The 13,834-nt window shown below is 36.6% G+C and overlaps 1 protein-coding gene across 1 annotated transcript in view; it reads left to right on the top strand.

The window, feature by feature from the left end:
* LOC121641862 (exostosin-1b-like) overlaps positions 1-13,834 on the top strand; it is a 35,149-nt gene that overhangs the window by 17,600 nt on the left and 3,715 nt on the right. The window contains exons 2-8 of the mRNA XM_041988204.1: positions 4,346-4,439; positions 7,408-7,515; positions 8,036-8,155; positions 10,192-10,324; positions 11,306-11,424; positions 12,285-12,380; positions 13,622-13,711. Coding sequence (XP_041844138.1) covers positions 4,346-4,439; positions 7,408-7,515; positions 8,036-8,155; positions 10,192-10,324; positions 11,306-11,424; positions 12,285-12,380; positions 13,622-13,711 — 760 coding nt within the window. The remainder of the gene's footprint in view (positions 1-4,345; positions 4,440-7,407; positions 7,516-8,035; positions 8,156-10,191; positions 10,325-11,305; positions 11,425-12,284; positions 12,381-13,621; positions 13,712-13,834) is intronic.

Raw genomic sequence — 13,834 nt, 5'->3', positions numbered from 1 at the left:
TGTTTTTCAGTTTAAACATTTCTGGGCATTTTGGTAAAACTTACAGGAACCTTAGAGAACCTATTTTGCCAGGCAGGTGAGCATCATAAACTACATTTTGACCACAGAACTCTTTTCCAGGTACCACGATCTTATAGGCTCTCCTTTCCTGCTGACCTTCCGTTTTGATTCAGGGAGAAAATTTTAATTCCCAAAAACAGCCATGTTAGGAAGGAACTACTCTTCGTAAGTATATTCGGGATAGGCATTGCATCCTTAAACATTTTTTTACAAGTCAAGAGTGCTGACCTCCACCAAGAAAATTTATTTATTTATTTATTTTTTGCCAATGATTGTGAGCAGTTTGTTTTTTTTTTAGTTTGAAGTAGGGCTGCAACTAATGACTATTCTGATGGTCGATTAGTCATCGACTATTAAAACGACTAGTCAACCAATTGGATTATGTATCTCATGATTATTATAAATGGATCTTATTTCACTTTCAGCTTTGAAATCTTGCATGAGGTTGTTATGTAAGTCCGACGTGCCTCCTCTTTAAATGTTCGAGCATTGCAGATGCACTTCCGTGGTACACAAGGTCCGTTTTATAAATCTCACATGTATTTAATTTATTTTGTAAGTTTAACGTGAAGTTATCCCAGACTTTTGACGTTCTTTGCCGGCTTTTTGCTCCCTTGTCCGCCACCATGTTTTTCCCCTGGCGGACTTTATTGCACATGTGCAACTCTCAGCAGAGATAAAAAAAAAAGAAGACTATGTCTCACTCTGTATTTTTTCCCCGTCTTTGCGTATGTGCATTGTGCAACTCTCAGCAGAGATAGGATTAGAAGACGATGTCTCACTCTATAGTTTTTTTTGTTTGTTTTTTTTGCCGGCAATAGTTGTTGGCTAAATTCATTGTCGACTAATCGTTGCAGCCCTAGTTTGAAGCTCTAATGGCAAAATTATCCCTACAAACCCCATAGTAAAGAATCCTTTAAAAATTTTCCTGGATCCAGGTGGTGATCCAGATCACACCCCAAGTGTAATCACTTGTTCCTTTATTCCTGAAATTGTAATCAATATCCATCCATAACAGACAGTCAAATCAACAAGCTAAGCATTTCCAGTGTTTTATTTCAGCCTTTTCATTTTAGTTACCACAATTTGATATTCACAATAGTTCATAAAACGTCTTTACCTTTAAATTGTGTTGCAGTGATAGATGTTACTGTCTGTAAACAGCACTAAAACAGTGATTTCTCAAGCTTGAGATTACATGTGGAGAGAAAGCTCTTATGATAAGAAAGGAGGGATTTTAAACTGTAAAAGGTTAATCTCTGATTGTTTCACAGCAATTAGGTTTTACAGCACAAATGAAAACATCCACAACCTCTAGAAATTAGTAACGTTAAGATTTATTTTTTTTATGAATGCAGCTGAAGCCATTTCTTCATTGTTTAATGAAAATGATGTGTTGATGGTGAAGGTCAGGGGACTGATAATAACAAAAAAGACTGAATATAAGCTATAAAATGTTGTCACATTACTGTAAACACAACAATTAATTTCAGACATTTAACCCACTTCAGTCAGCTGGAGAGCGAGCGAGTGTAGAGGGGGAGCTGCAGGACTGGAGCAGTTTGAAGGCATGTTTAGTTCAGCTTTCAGATTGTGGACTACAGCCATCTTTTTAACAGAGTTGGAGACATGAGATAACACCTCCATTTTAATTTCATCCTCTCTTTCAGCTGTTACAATGTGAATTTTGGTATTCTGCAAATATTATAAAACAAACATTTTGCCCGGTTCTCCGTGTCTCTTTCAGTATTTCAGTGAGCCACACATTTTCCTTTCACACAATCCATTCTTGTTGCTAAGAGACTGGGGGATCTTCTTTCCTGACCTAGCTCACTTCTTGTTATTCTTTCTCTTTCTGTATGTTTTTTTATTTGCTATATGAATTACATTTGATTAAATCAATCAGTGAAAAGATTTATATACAGTCCCAGCAGCTTAATCTACCTCTTTACTGCAGATTGCATTATATTCAGCACAGGTCGGTCATAAAACATTCAGGCTGTTTTAAGATCTGAGAGTAACAATGCTGCATTAGCATAGGTAATTCATCTATCTGCTTGTAGATAAAGCACTTGTTTATGAGATCTTGGTCATATTTTTATTTTAATGATCAGTTTAATTTATTAACTATAAATAGGCAACAGTTTGGGTTGTTTTACCACCCGATGTGGTGAAGTTATTTTAAAAGTTACTTGGGTATAACACTTGTTGTTTGAGCAGTTATCTTCAGTGCTTCGCTTATTGACAAGCATTTTTTTTCCTGAATGTGCAGCTCAAGTTGCAGACTTATACCTTATACTCACCACTTTGAGTTATTTCCAGTCAACACAGATGTCAAAACAGTCTCTTCATAGCACTGAAAAGCTGAAGCTCTTTGATTACTCCTATCAAATCCACGGAAGACATGCTCTTTTTTTCTTGCCTCCACAATAATCTGTCACTCACAAGCATGCACACACAAAGCTGTCATATAAAAGAGCTACCATGTATAAAAGATGGCCATTTGTGACCGAGAACAACAGGATGGTCAGGAAATGTCAACAGTGTGGTTGCTCTGAATGAGCAGTTGGCTGAGGTTTAATCCTCAGTGGATGCGGCTGTGTTCACCACAAACATTCTTTCAGGCTAAAGCATTTCATGCATCTCCACAACAGGCTACACTTTTTTTGTACATTTTGTATCTGAATAATTGCATTTTTTAAAGACATAAACTTCACTATAATCTAAATAATTTGTATTTTTTGACACATGCCAGTGCAGCACTATTTTACATTATAAGAGTAAATTAAACTCTATTAAACTAATGTCATTGTTGTTTCTGTAATACTAGTGCTTTTAAAAAACAATTTTCTATATTAGTCAATCAGGATTCTAGCTTTCTAAATGGGATGATCAGGAAGTGGCACAAAAGACTAGCGTAAGCTTATTACTTTGACTTTGTGATTACCCTCTGATGACCACCCTGGTATAAACAGAGTGATGTGCTCACCAGCAACCATCTGGGCGTTGGAGTGCTGAAAATGGGGGACAATGCAGGATTTATCTCATATCATGCAGAGTTAATTGCTGGCATCTGACGTGGCTATAAAATGCCAGATAGTGTAAATGTCAGTGATGAGTTTCTGTTTTTTCTCTTTTACACAGACACATCTCCCAACAACTAAATGTATTACACTTAAAATAAGAAGGGAAAAAATAACTGATATACACACCAAAGCAGTGTCTGGTTTAAGTCGAGGATGATGATGAACTTTTATCATCAACATCTAGACTGATATATATTATGGGAGTTCTCCCCACGGGCAACCATCTGGGGGAGTGCAAAAGAATGCAGGGGGAAGCAACATCTGGTCTTCTGAGTTTGCATTGACATGAAATATGATTGATTTGGGTTTTACACCCTGCCTGGCCCCAGATTTGGACTTCAGCTTGTATTTTTATAGGTGAGCAAAGTGTTATTTATGTGGCTTTGGTTTGATGATTGGGTTGTCACACTTAATGATGGCCTACTTTGCCTGAGATGGAGTCAAACTGATGAATCAACTCCATCTTTCAAATCGCAGATCAGAACAACATCTGTAATGCTCCATTAAGTCTGCATTATAATGTTTTATATACTGTTTATGATAAATATTCTTTTCACCATAATCAGCTTAGTGTTTTATTGCTTTTAGTTGTTGTTAATCTGATCCAAAGTCCCCATGGGGGCTGTTAATTGTAAATGGCATGGGTAAGTCTAAAGAGGGATTGTCCAGATATATATTTGATCATCGTGAAAGGTGGTTAAACTTTGCTCTTGATCATTTATGTCATACTCCTTTGTGCCTCTGGGGCTCCAGACTATCTTTTTCTATTCGATGTACTGCATTACTTTAGCATTTTTGCATGCTCTGGTCATAAATAGGGCAATTTAAGCTCTACAACAAACTATGTGCTGTTGTTATTTTGATGCTGAACAAAGTAGTGCTTTATAGAAAAAAAAAATTAAATTGCAATGACAAGCAGTTTTTGGTTTGTTGAACCACACTGAGAGCAGTCATTTGGAAAATCTCAGCTACTTATACTTGAAGAGCCACATGTCAGGCTTCCCTGCCTTGTTTTCAACACAAGATTACCTGCTGATTCTTTACCTGAGCTGTATGGAAGTTAAGACTGGATGGAGTCTGTTTGATGACCCAGTGACTTCTCAGTCAGCGCATAAATACATTTTTACTAATGTTAATGCTTCCATGTACAAAATATGTCGTCATTTCTTTAAGTTCTTCTTACCTCTGTCATTCTGCAGGTATGATTACAGGGAGATGCTGTACAACTCCACTTTCTGTCTGGTGCCACGAGGTCGACGGCTGGGCTCTTTTCGTTTCTTAGAGGCTTTGCAGGTCAGTGCAAATGAAATGAAGTGTTGCTAATTACTACAAGACAGCGCTGCTACTGTAATTCTAACATGCAGCTGATATGTAACATTATCTGCTGCATATATGGTCATTTGGATTTATTTTACAAGAAATTTAATCATTCAGACTCAAAATAAATCCAAACCTCAAAGGTCAACCCACATTAATTGGTTTGGCTAAAAGGGCCTTACCTTTAGGTTTCTAAAGTACTTGCATCAATTTGGCAGTTGAAGAAATTAATGTAAAAAAAATCCTGTAAATCCAGGAAACTCTGTGAAATGTCATTAATCAGTGGCTTTAAAATTGAAAAGTGAAGCACTGAGTTTGTCCCGGTGGATCTCTCGCCCACTGACAGTCTTTGTGTTGATGTGCAGCCAGTGTTTCTTCAGCTAACTCTGAGTCGGTGTTCTCCCTGCTCCTCCTGCCATCATGTCTCTCTAGATGTCTTCTTCTGTTCTATTCTGGCTGTGCTATTTCCATCAACTTAAGTTTCTTCACCCACCAACTGAAATCTTCTCATCTCCTTGTGTGTTTGAGTGAATCGTTGCTTTGTATGTGTACATTTCTGTTGTGCCAAATGTGCTTAATAATGAAATAAAAAGTACTTTATTTATTGCAGAGAATTTTCAATGTTATAGTTTTTTTTTTTGTTTTTTTAAGAAGTCTCTCACACTCTTTTTTGTTGTTGTTGTTTCTTCATTGTGCGGTGTAGTGGATGTGAGGATGCTTCCACTATTTTCAGCAGCAAAATAATGTTTGTGAGTGGCAACGTACACAGTCTGCACTCGCTGTTCCTTGAATGAATTTTTCAGCGTATGCCTCTGATTCAGGATGGTGCAGATGTTATGACACTTATTGCATCATTTATGATCTGTATGCTGACTGTAGCTTCACAGGGATGAAAAGTCTTTTGTAAAAGTCCCTCTGGATTTACACACAGGTATAATTAAAGATTACCTTCGTTTAATGTAGAGTTTCACCAAGTAGTTTCACTTTGGTAATTACATCATAACCTAAACCTCTACCCTTCTCTGCTTTTCACTGTGAGAACAGAACAGGGCTCCTTCAAATGTCAGTTGTTTCAACATGGAAATAAAAGCTAAAGGGCTCGAGTACATCTCAAATAAGTCATTCCCATACAACAAAAGTGTGTTTTAGTAATTTAATTCCTATCTTATCAGTGGTTCAGTTGAGAGGCTGTACTAACACAAGGATCACATGTTTTCTGTATAACTGTAATTGTTCCTTGTACCAGTCTTTGAAGAAAGAAACAACAGGCCATTGAAGGAGACTGTTCCAGTGATTAATGACATTCCTCTGAGAAAAAAGGCTAGTGATAATATAATAAACGAGGATTCTTTCAACACACCTGCTGGTTATAATTACTATGAATGTGGTATTTGACCTGTTAACCAACTACCAGTCAGTTTTTAAGTGTTGGAAACACTTAAATTTTGGTCTTGACATCAATCGACTTCACTTTTTGTATTTTTATGAAGTATTTGTAATGGTTTAATCTTAATGGTTTCAGACATTAGGGCTTTTTCATTTTGAATGAATGTGGTTTTTTTTAAAGAACTGCTGGTTGTAAATATAGCCTAAATCTTCTTTAAAATGGTCCAGTGTACTTATAGACATTTGGTAAATAAATAACTCACTTGTGCATTCTAATGGGACTGATTTAAATAGTGCAAAGACAATGACAGTTAACATCAGGCTGAAAAGGACAAAATATTGTCATAAAAAGTCAGAAGCAATCAAACTTCTGCTTCCCCTATGAATTACATATGTGTGAAGCGCCTGTAGGCAGTAGCCCTGGTTCAATCAGCAGTGAGGTGTGAGGGTCTTTTTAGAATGATGACTGGAGTTCAGAGAAGGAGATGGACAGTCTCTGCTCTCCGTTTAATGGGAAAATAAGCTGCACCGCTGGGGGACAAACAGTGGACTGATGAAGAGAAACAGTTCAGCTGCAGATGAGCTGGGTTGTATAGTCAGACTGACCTGGAGATACGAGTGTCTGAGCTAACACTCATAGTTGATGAGCTGAGACGGACATTGATGAATTTGGGAACGCTGGAGTGTGATTTAATGATTGATGTGAGATTTTAGATAGGCAGACAGGAAGAAAAACATATCTCAGATTGGAGATGTGATGTTTAGAAAGAGTATTCTGATTTGCATGACAAAGAACACTGATGGGTGAGGTTGTGTGATGCTTGTCATGTCAAGCAGAAGGCTGTGAAGTCATCCTGAGATTCAGTTTTACACACAAATACAAAGAAAATGTAGGAATTTCATCAAATCCAGATTTATTAACGACTGTGTGTTCTTTGCGTCTGTGTGTAAAACGCTGAGTAAGGAGAGGATTGGACTGCAGGAGTCACAAGTGGATTGCTCTGTGAGAGCAGATAAGCAGGTAAAGCTTGGCAGCCTTTGAGCAGATTGCTACCTTTGCTAATGACACCGTGGAGATTAGATGAGCTCTGCAGCCTACTGATGCAGGACCGTTTGTGCCTGAATGTATGCGTATGTATGTGCTGTGACCAATCAGTGAATGGTATCCTGCTTAAAAGATTATAGAGCCGGTCACTGCTGGCAAGAGGGTGCTTGTGTGTTTCAATCCATATCAACACACACGCGCAAATGGCTGAATGGATTTGTAAGGACATGCATAGGCACACAAATTCAGATACACTCTTCACTACATAATTATTAAGCTCTTTTAAACAGGGTTTTATTTAATATCTGCCACTATGAGTTGTCTCTGATTGTTAGTCATCAGTGGTTCTGCAGTTAATGGAAAAAATGTTTACGTAGGTTATTTTTGAACATTTTCCCCTCTTTATGTTTATATTTATTTTATTGTCTGGATTATCAAAGGTTCCCTTTTTAAAAAGCTCACCTTGTTATTAAGCAACTATGTTTGTGTTTATATCTCGTTTTACTCATGCAGGCAGCTTGTGTACCAGTGATGCTAAGTAATGGCTGGGAGCTTCCCTTCTCAGAAATCATCGACTGGAATACAGCAGCTGTGATTGGGGATGAAAGGCTGCTATTACAGGTAGAAACCTGTAACATAAATGAAGCTAATTTACACAGATGTGCTGTGTTTGCTCAACATTGAAACAAACTGTCATTACATTGCTTGTTCTGTTTTGTACATGCTCTCCCCTCTTACAGGCTATTTGGTCAACCCTTTGAATTCCTGTCTTGCCTATACTCATTGTAATCTTGTAACTACTTTTTCTTCTGTATTTTTATTGATTTACCTTATATAACTTCCTTTAAAAGGTTTGTAACATAACAGCAGTTTTCAGATGTTCTTCTTACTACAAGCTGTATTTTTGTCACCCAGCGCTTAGTAATTATTGATGTGCGGGTCTCTTGACGTCAGCATTGCTACAAAGTGCATTTAAGGACACTTTTTCATTTCTAAGTGCCAGCATGTGAATTTGGATTCCTGTCTTTTAAAGCTACCATAAGCTAAATAATTCACTATAAATGACATCAAAGGCTCACTTTTTTTGTGTCATTCTGTTTTGGCAAGAAAAGTGGCTTAACATGTCTTACCTCTATCCCAGATCCCTTCAACGGTACGTTCCGTCCACCAGGATAAGATTCTGTCCCTGAGGCAGCAGACTCAGTTCCTGTGGGAGGCTTACTTCAACTCTGTGGAAAAGATAGTACTGACCACACTGGAGGTACACAAATATATACATCTGTATCTCTAAAAGGATATACAAATGATCAGTGTGCAATGTTTCCTCATTTTACTCACAAACTGTTTCGTTTGCTGGGATACACTCCAGCTTCCCTGCAATCCTGAAATGGAACAAACATTATATAAATATAGAAAATGAATAACTCTTTCCTTTTGTACAGTGTCTGTTGTCCAAGAAAATGTTTACCAGTTTGTTTATGACAAGGAGCTGTAATGAAGTGCAGAAATTCTGATATTGTCTTTAACTCATCTGTTTCCAAGTGATTCGGATGAATGACATGGCACTATTATGCAATAATTTGTGACTAACAAATACTTAATACAGAAGAATGAAAATTTTAAAATGACATGATTATTTTACTCATTTCTTTAGATAAGACTGATACAAATTTTAATCTTTGACATAGCGCAGTATACACATTACATCGATATACGCTTGCTTGTTTTCTCTCTCCCACTGTACCTGCCCATACCATCTTATAATGGTATAACTGTAACATTATAAGATGTTCTTTTTGTTTGTTTTATTTGATCTGGTTTTCATTTCACCTTGGTTACAGACTTTGTATTGACATTGCTGTAGATGTAAGAAAACTTCTCTGAGTAGATTAAAAGGATATGTTTTGTTGTACAGTGGTGGCTGTGGGCCTGTGAGTAATGCAGGCTTGTTATACTACACTTTAATTTATGATGTAATGTTCTTAAACACTTGTGTATCCCCCTATAATCCAGCCATTAGATACCATCTTATGATTTTTTTTGTTTGTTTGTTTTTTGTTTTGTTTTGTTTTTTGTCCCAAGCACATAGGAAGATGCAGAGCTGGAATTTTCTCTGTCAGCAGGATGAGGTTGCAGCCTGAAGCAGCTGATCTTCAAATTGCTTACACTATCAGTCCCTTAACCTGTTTTTGCAAATACCGTAGTACAACAGAAAGTCACTTGTGTTTTTGCTTTAAATGCACTCTAGTAGTGAGCTCCATTATCAAGGGACTCCACAAATTTTACTCCAAACAAGGTGAAGATAAACCTCAAGACTCATTGTAAAACCACAATGTCTTGCAAGAAATAGACAGGGTTTGCTTCAGTCTGCAGCTACACCATGGTCTCTCAGAATGCTTAATATTTTATTAAGATATCATCTCACTATGTAAGAGTGTCCTTCGAGCTTTGGTGGAGAGGGAGCTGCTTATGCTGTGGGCGTGCAAAGCTCACTGATATACCATTTAATTGGCTAAATAAACTTGACCTGGGAATTTGAAAGAGGATTATGGACCGAACAACAGGTGCAAGCCCAATTTATGTTAAAAAAAAAAAAAAAGGGAACTGACGCCATTCTCACATCCAGGCTTACAGAATATCCCAAACAGAGACTAAATGATAAGGGTCTGAAAGAAATACGATTGTTATTTAATATTTGATCGAACTATTTGGTATAAATTATTAATGTCCACACAAGCAGCCTGTAGGGGTTCGTAAAACTTAAAAACTGCTTGTGTTGTCTTCAAATAACACTCCAAAGAGGCTTGTTCCTTTTCATGGTCATGCCTACCATCTAAACCAAGAGTAAATGAAGAAATGTATAAGGTCTGACATAGCTTATTTGTTTATTTCCATATCTTTAAATCCAAATTCAATCATTTTCATACATGTAGAATATTTAAGGGGAATACATTATCACTTTCTTGAACTGACAGTCTAAAGGCAGAAAAGTATACAGCACAACCAAAAATAGTCTGTCCTCTTAGTAATTATAAAAGGAAATAAAGATGTGACAGCCAAGGAAAATAGGGCAGTCATTTGTATTCAACAGAATCTTTATTTATTTGAAGCGACTTATGATTTCTCTTGTTATTTTGAGAATTGTCAGACAATCTTTGTCTGCGCACCATTTCCAAACAACATGATGGATTGGCATGTTAATTGTTTTAAGTAATATGATAATCGTTTAAGAAATGTTCAAGAGTTTTATTGAATGATTGGAAAATTTGGCTGAAGTCTTTTCTCTTGTTGATGCAGATTATCCAGGACCGGGTTCTGCTGCACACTTCAAGGAGTAGCCTCATGTGGAACAGTCTTCCTGGTGGTGTTTTTACCCTGCCTCAGTACTCTACACACCTGGGAGACTTCCCCTTCTACTACGCTAAGCTGGGTCAGTCACTTTAATGATGCACTTAAAGTTTGTTAGACAGATTTTCATTTACAACCAAACAGCTGGTGAACTAAAATGTAAAGCCTTGACAGATTGTTCAATATGTGTTTATTAATTTGTGATTTGTCACTGAGAAACACACCAGTTAGACCTACCGTGTTGTGTTTGTGCTTGGTTAACTGACCAGATATTTGGCTTGTTTGGGTTTGGGGGATGGAACTAGCATCTCATTTCTCTCTTTTTTTTTTCCTTTATAACTGTAATTAGACTTGTTCAGCCACTCTGTATGTTAATGAAGCAGCTGCCAATGATGTGTTGCAGAATTAAAGTTATCATAATTCACTTTGGTTCAGAAATTATAAAAAGATGTGACTGTTGTGCCCAAATTCCTGATTACATTTTTTTTCTTGTTATAAACTACTTGGAGAGCATCTAACTGCAGGTTTAGGATTAGTGAAGTTCTATATACTAGGATTAGCTGTAGAGTTTAATACAGTTCAGTAGAGTATTGCTCTTAGTTTCACATTTAAATGATTTAATATTATTGGTTTTCTTTGTGTTGTGCTTTTATGTTGTGAATTTGACTCAAATTTTCATATAATTTTCAAGGATGAATTCATTATAAATTAATTGTCAAAGCTGTGACTCCACAGAATACATTTTGGCCAAAACTCCTGAACAGAATCAAAGGATTGAAAACATATGTCTTGTTTTGTTGGATAGATTTTTAGTGATATTAGTTTTGGATGCTCACCCAGAAACATTAGTCACAGAATAAATTATGCAGAGCTGAAGATGTATGAATTATTGTCTACCAACATAGCTGCAAGTTTGTATTCAATCTAAATGTTGGCCAAGCGTGTACCTAAAGTCCTTACACAAATCTCGACCAACATGGCTATAAACTTCAACTTAGGTGGTAGATTCATACAAAAATATTCCAGAAGTCACTTTGTTTTTTTTAATCCCCTCTTCCCTCAGGTATCAAACCGTATCCCAAGTTTACAGCAGTCATACATGTGGTCACTCCACTGGTCTCTCAGTCCCAGCCAGTGATGAAGCTGCTTGTTGCTGTGGCAAAATCCCAGTACTGTGCTCAGGTAATTAAAAACACATGTTCTGTCCTTTTGATTAAGTTACCAGATACACACACATGACCCCAAGATATGAGCAGCTCAGTGGAGCTAATTTATCAAATCAGGAATAATTTTTTTCTCTTATGAAAGTGTTGAAAGTTTCTCACAAAGTATTTCAAGATGTTGAACCACTGTTCCTCCCGCTTTGGGTGGAAAAGGGGTTTGTTTTTCACCATGTCATTGTCATTTCTCAGTTTGATCTCATTACATTTGCTACTTTTTGCTTAAAACTGCTTTTGAGCATCAGTATCAAATTCATGTTGAAGAGTTGAAAATTGGCTGTTTATATACTTTTCAAATATTCTTACCACAGCCAATTCAACCTAAATCTTTCTGCAGATACTTTAACAATACATGAATGCACCCTGTATAGAAAAATATTACCAGCAGAAGCATGAAAATAATATGTCATAGCTCAGCTGTCAGGCAATCCAACTGCACAGAACTCTGTTGTATGAAAAAAGATTTTCACACTGTAAAATATTAATGTTGGCAGTAACATATGTGCAGAGGGGAAGCTTGTTTTTTTTTCTTTTAAACAGCAGGGATTTTCATCTAGCTTACCAAATATTACAACCTTTGCTTATTTACTAACATTGTGAATTTAGTTTGCTTGTTGGATCTGAGCAGCAGAAATATACCAGTATGAATGTTATGGTAATTTATGGTGTACCCCTGTGATGTAAGTAAATTCTGGTAAATCTCACGACAGTTGTCAAAAACTAGCTGACATTTTTTTTGTATATATATTTTACATAAATGCATGGATATGAAGTTGAATCTGATGATGTTAAAAAGCTTTACATGTGTCTCTTTTTGTGCAGGTGATAGTTCTGTGGAACTGTGACAAACCTCTCCCTGCCAAGCACCGCTGGCCTGCTACGTCAGTCCCTATTATTGTTATAGAAGGAGAAAGCAAGGTAAAAACTGTAGCCATAAACTTCTATCATTATGCACATTACTGCCACCACCTTGCACTCTGCATTGAAAGCCTTCATTTAAAATCTAAACTGTGAAATAAAAAATGTTTTTTCTTCAGCAGTTTTAGAGAGCTGAACTCATTGCAGCAGAGCAAAAAATCACAGGCATAAATTCTGTTATGGCTAAGCTATCACTGTCATGGTCTTATTTTAGGAGTAATTGATGTGATGAAATCCTGCTTGTTTATTATTCAACACCCTGCCTTTAAATTAGGGCTGGGCAATATATCGAGATTTTCAAATATATCGAGACTTTGTCAGACGCAATATAAAAGGAGGGAATATCGTTTATATCGAGATAGCTTGTTTTGAGTTAAAAGCATCTTTTCTTTTGCATTTTGCACAGCTGTATTTTTATTATGGTCATTGAAAAGTATTTTTTATTTATTTTGTTTTAGGAGCATTTAATTTAATATAAAGGCACTTTCATTTCAGTCAGCTGTTCTAATGCACATGTGCTGCTCATCCTTAAAAGTGTTTTTAGCACTGAAGGCTGTAAATTAGAGCTGTCTCTTTGGTTATATATCGAGATATATATCGTATATCGTGATTCAGGTAAAAAATATGGAGATATTACATTTGGTTCATATTGCCCAGCCCTACTTTAAATGAGTGTTACGCAGAGGATGGTAAGAAATGTCCAAAAAGTTCACTGCCTGCTAAGTATTCTTTCAAAATGTTTTTAAATATATACCATATAGTCAATAATATATATTTTTTTCCCTTAAGTTCTCATGTGAAGGCTCTTTTTTTAATGTCAGTGTGGTTAATAAGCTTGTTGTTAGACAGAGTGGTAAAGTGGTATGCATGCATGGCTAAAACTGAAAACATTGGAGATCCCCTCATGAAGACTTGTTATGCACAGAGGTGTTTTTAAGTAATTTGTATTTAAAAAAAAAAAAAAGAAAAAAGCAGATGCTGCAATGTTTAATCAAGGAGGGAAACACTCTGCTGCTTGTTGTGTCTAGTTTTAAGCTCATCTGTCACCTGACCTCTCATTGGTTAAACCAGCTTGTAAATGCTGCTTTGAATGCAGCAAGATGAAACAAAACCTGTACAAAGAAATGAATGTTGCTTCTTGTGTATGTCTGTCCATACACTGATAGATGCTGAACTGCATACTGAAGCTGTTAACTTCCTCCCAGTACCCAGTTACATCTTTTTTTCTTAAATCACACCAGGTGATAAGCAGTCGCTTTCTACCTTACGACACCATCCCCACTGACGCTGTGCTCAGTCTGGATGAGGACACTGTGCTCTCCACCACAGAGGTCAGTTTCCCAGTAAAACATGTCAACCTATCACAGTAATTTCTAATGAAGAGAGCTTGATTTTTATTTTTTTTACTAGAATTTACCTATGCATTTGTTTAAAACAGTTCTTTAGAATAATGT

Source organism: Melanotaenia boesemani, chromosome 6 (genome assembly GCF_017639745.1).
Source record: "Melanotaenia boesemani isolate fMelBoe1 chromosome 6, fMelBoe1.pri, whole genome shotgun sequence".
Taxonomy (NCBI): Eukaryota; Metazoa; Chordata; class Actinopteri; order Atheriniformes; family Melanotaeniidae; genus Melanotaenia; species Melanotaenia boesemani.
Note: the sequence above shows the minus strand (reverse complement) of the source record. Positions and strands in the feature narration are given on the sequence as shown.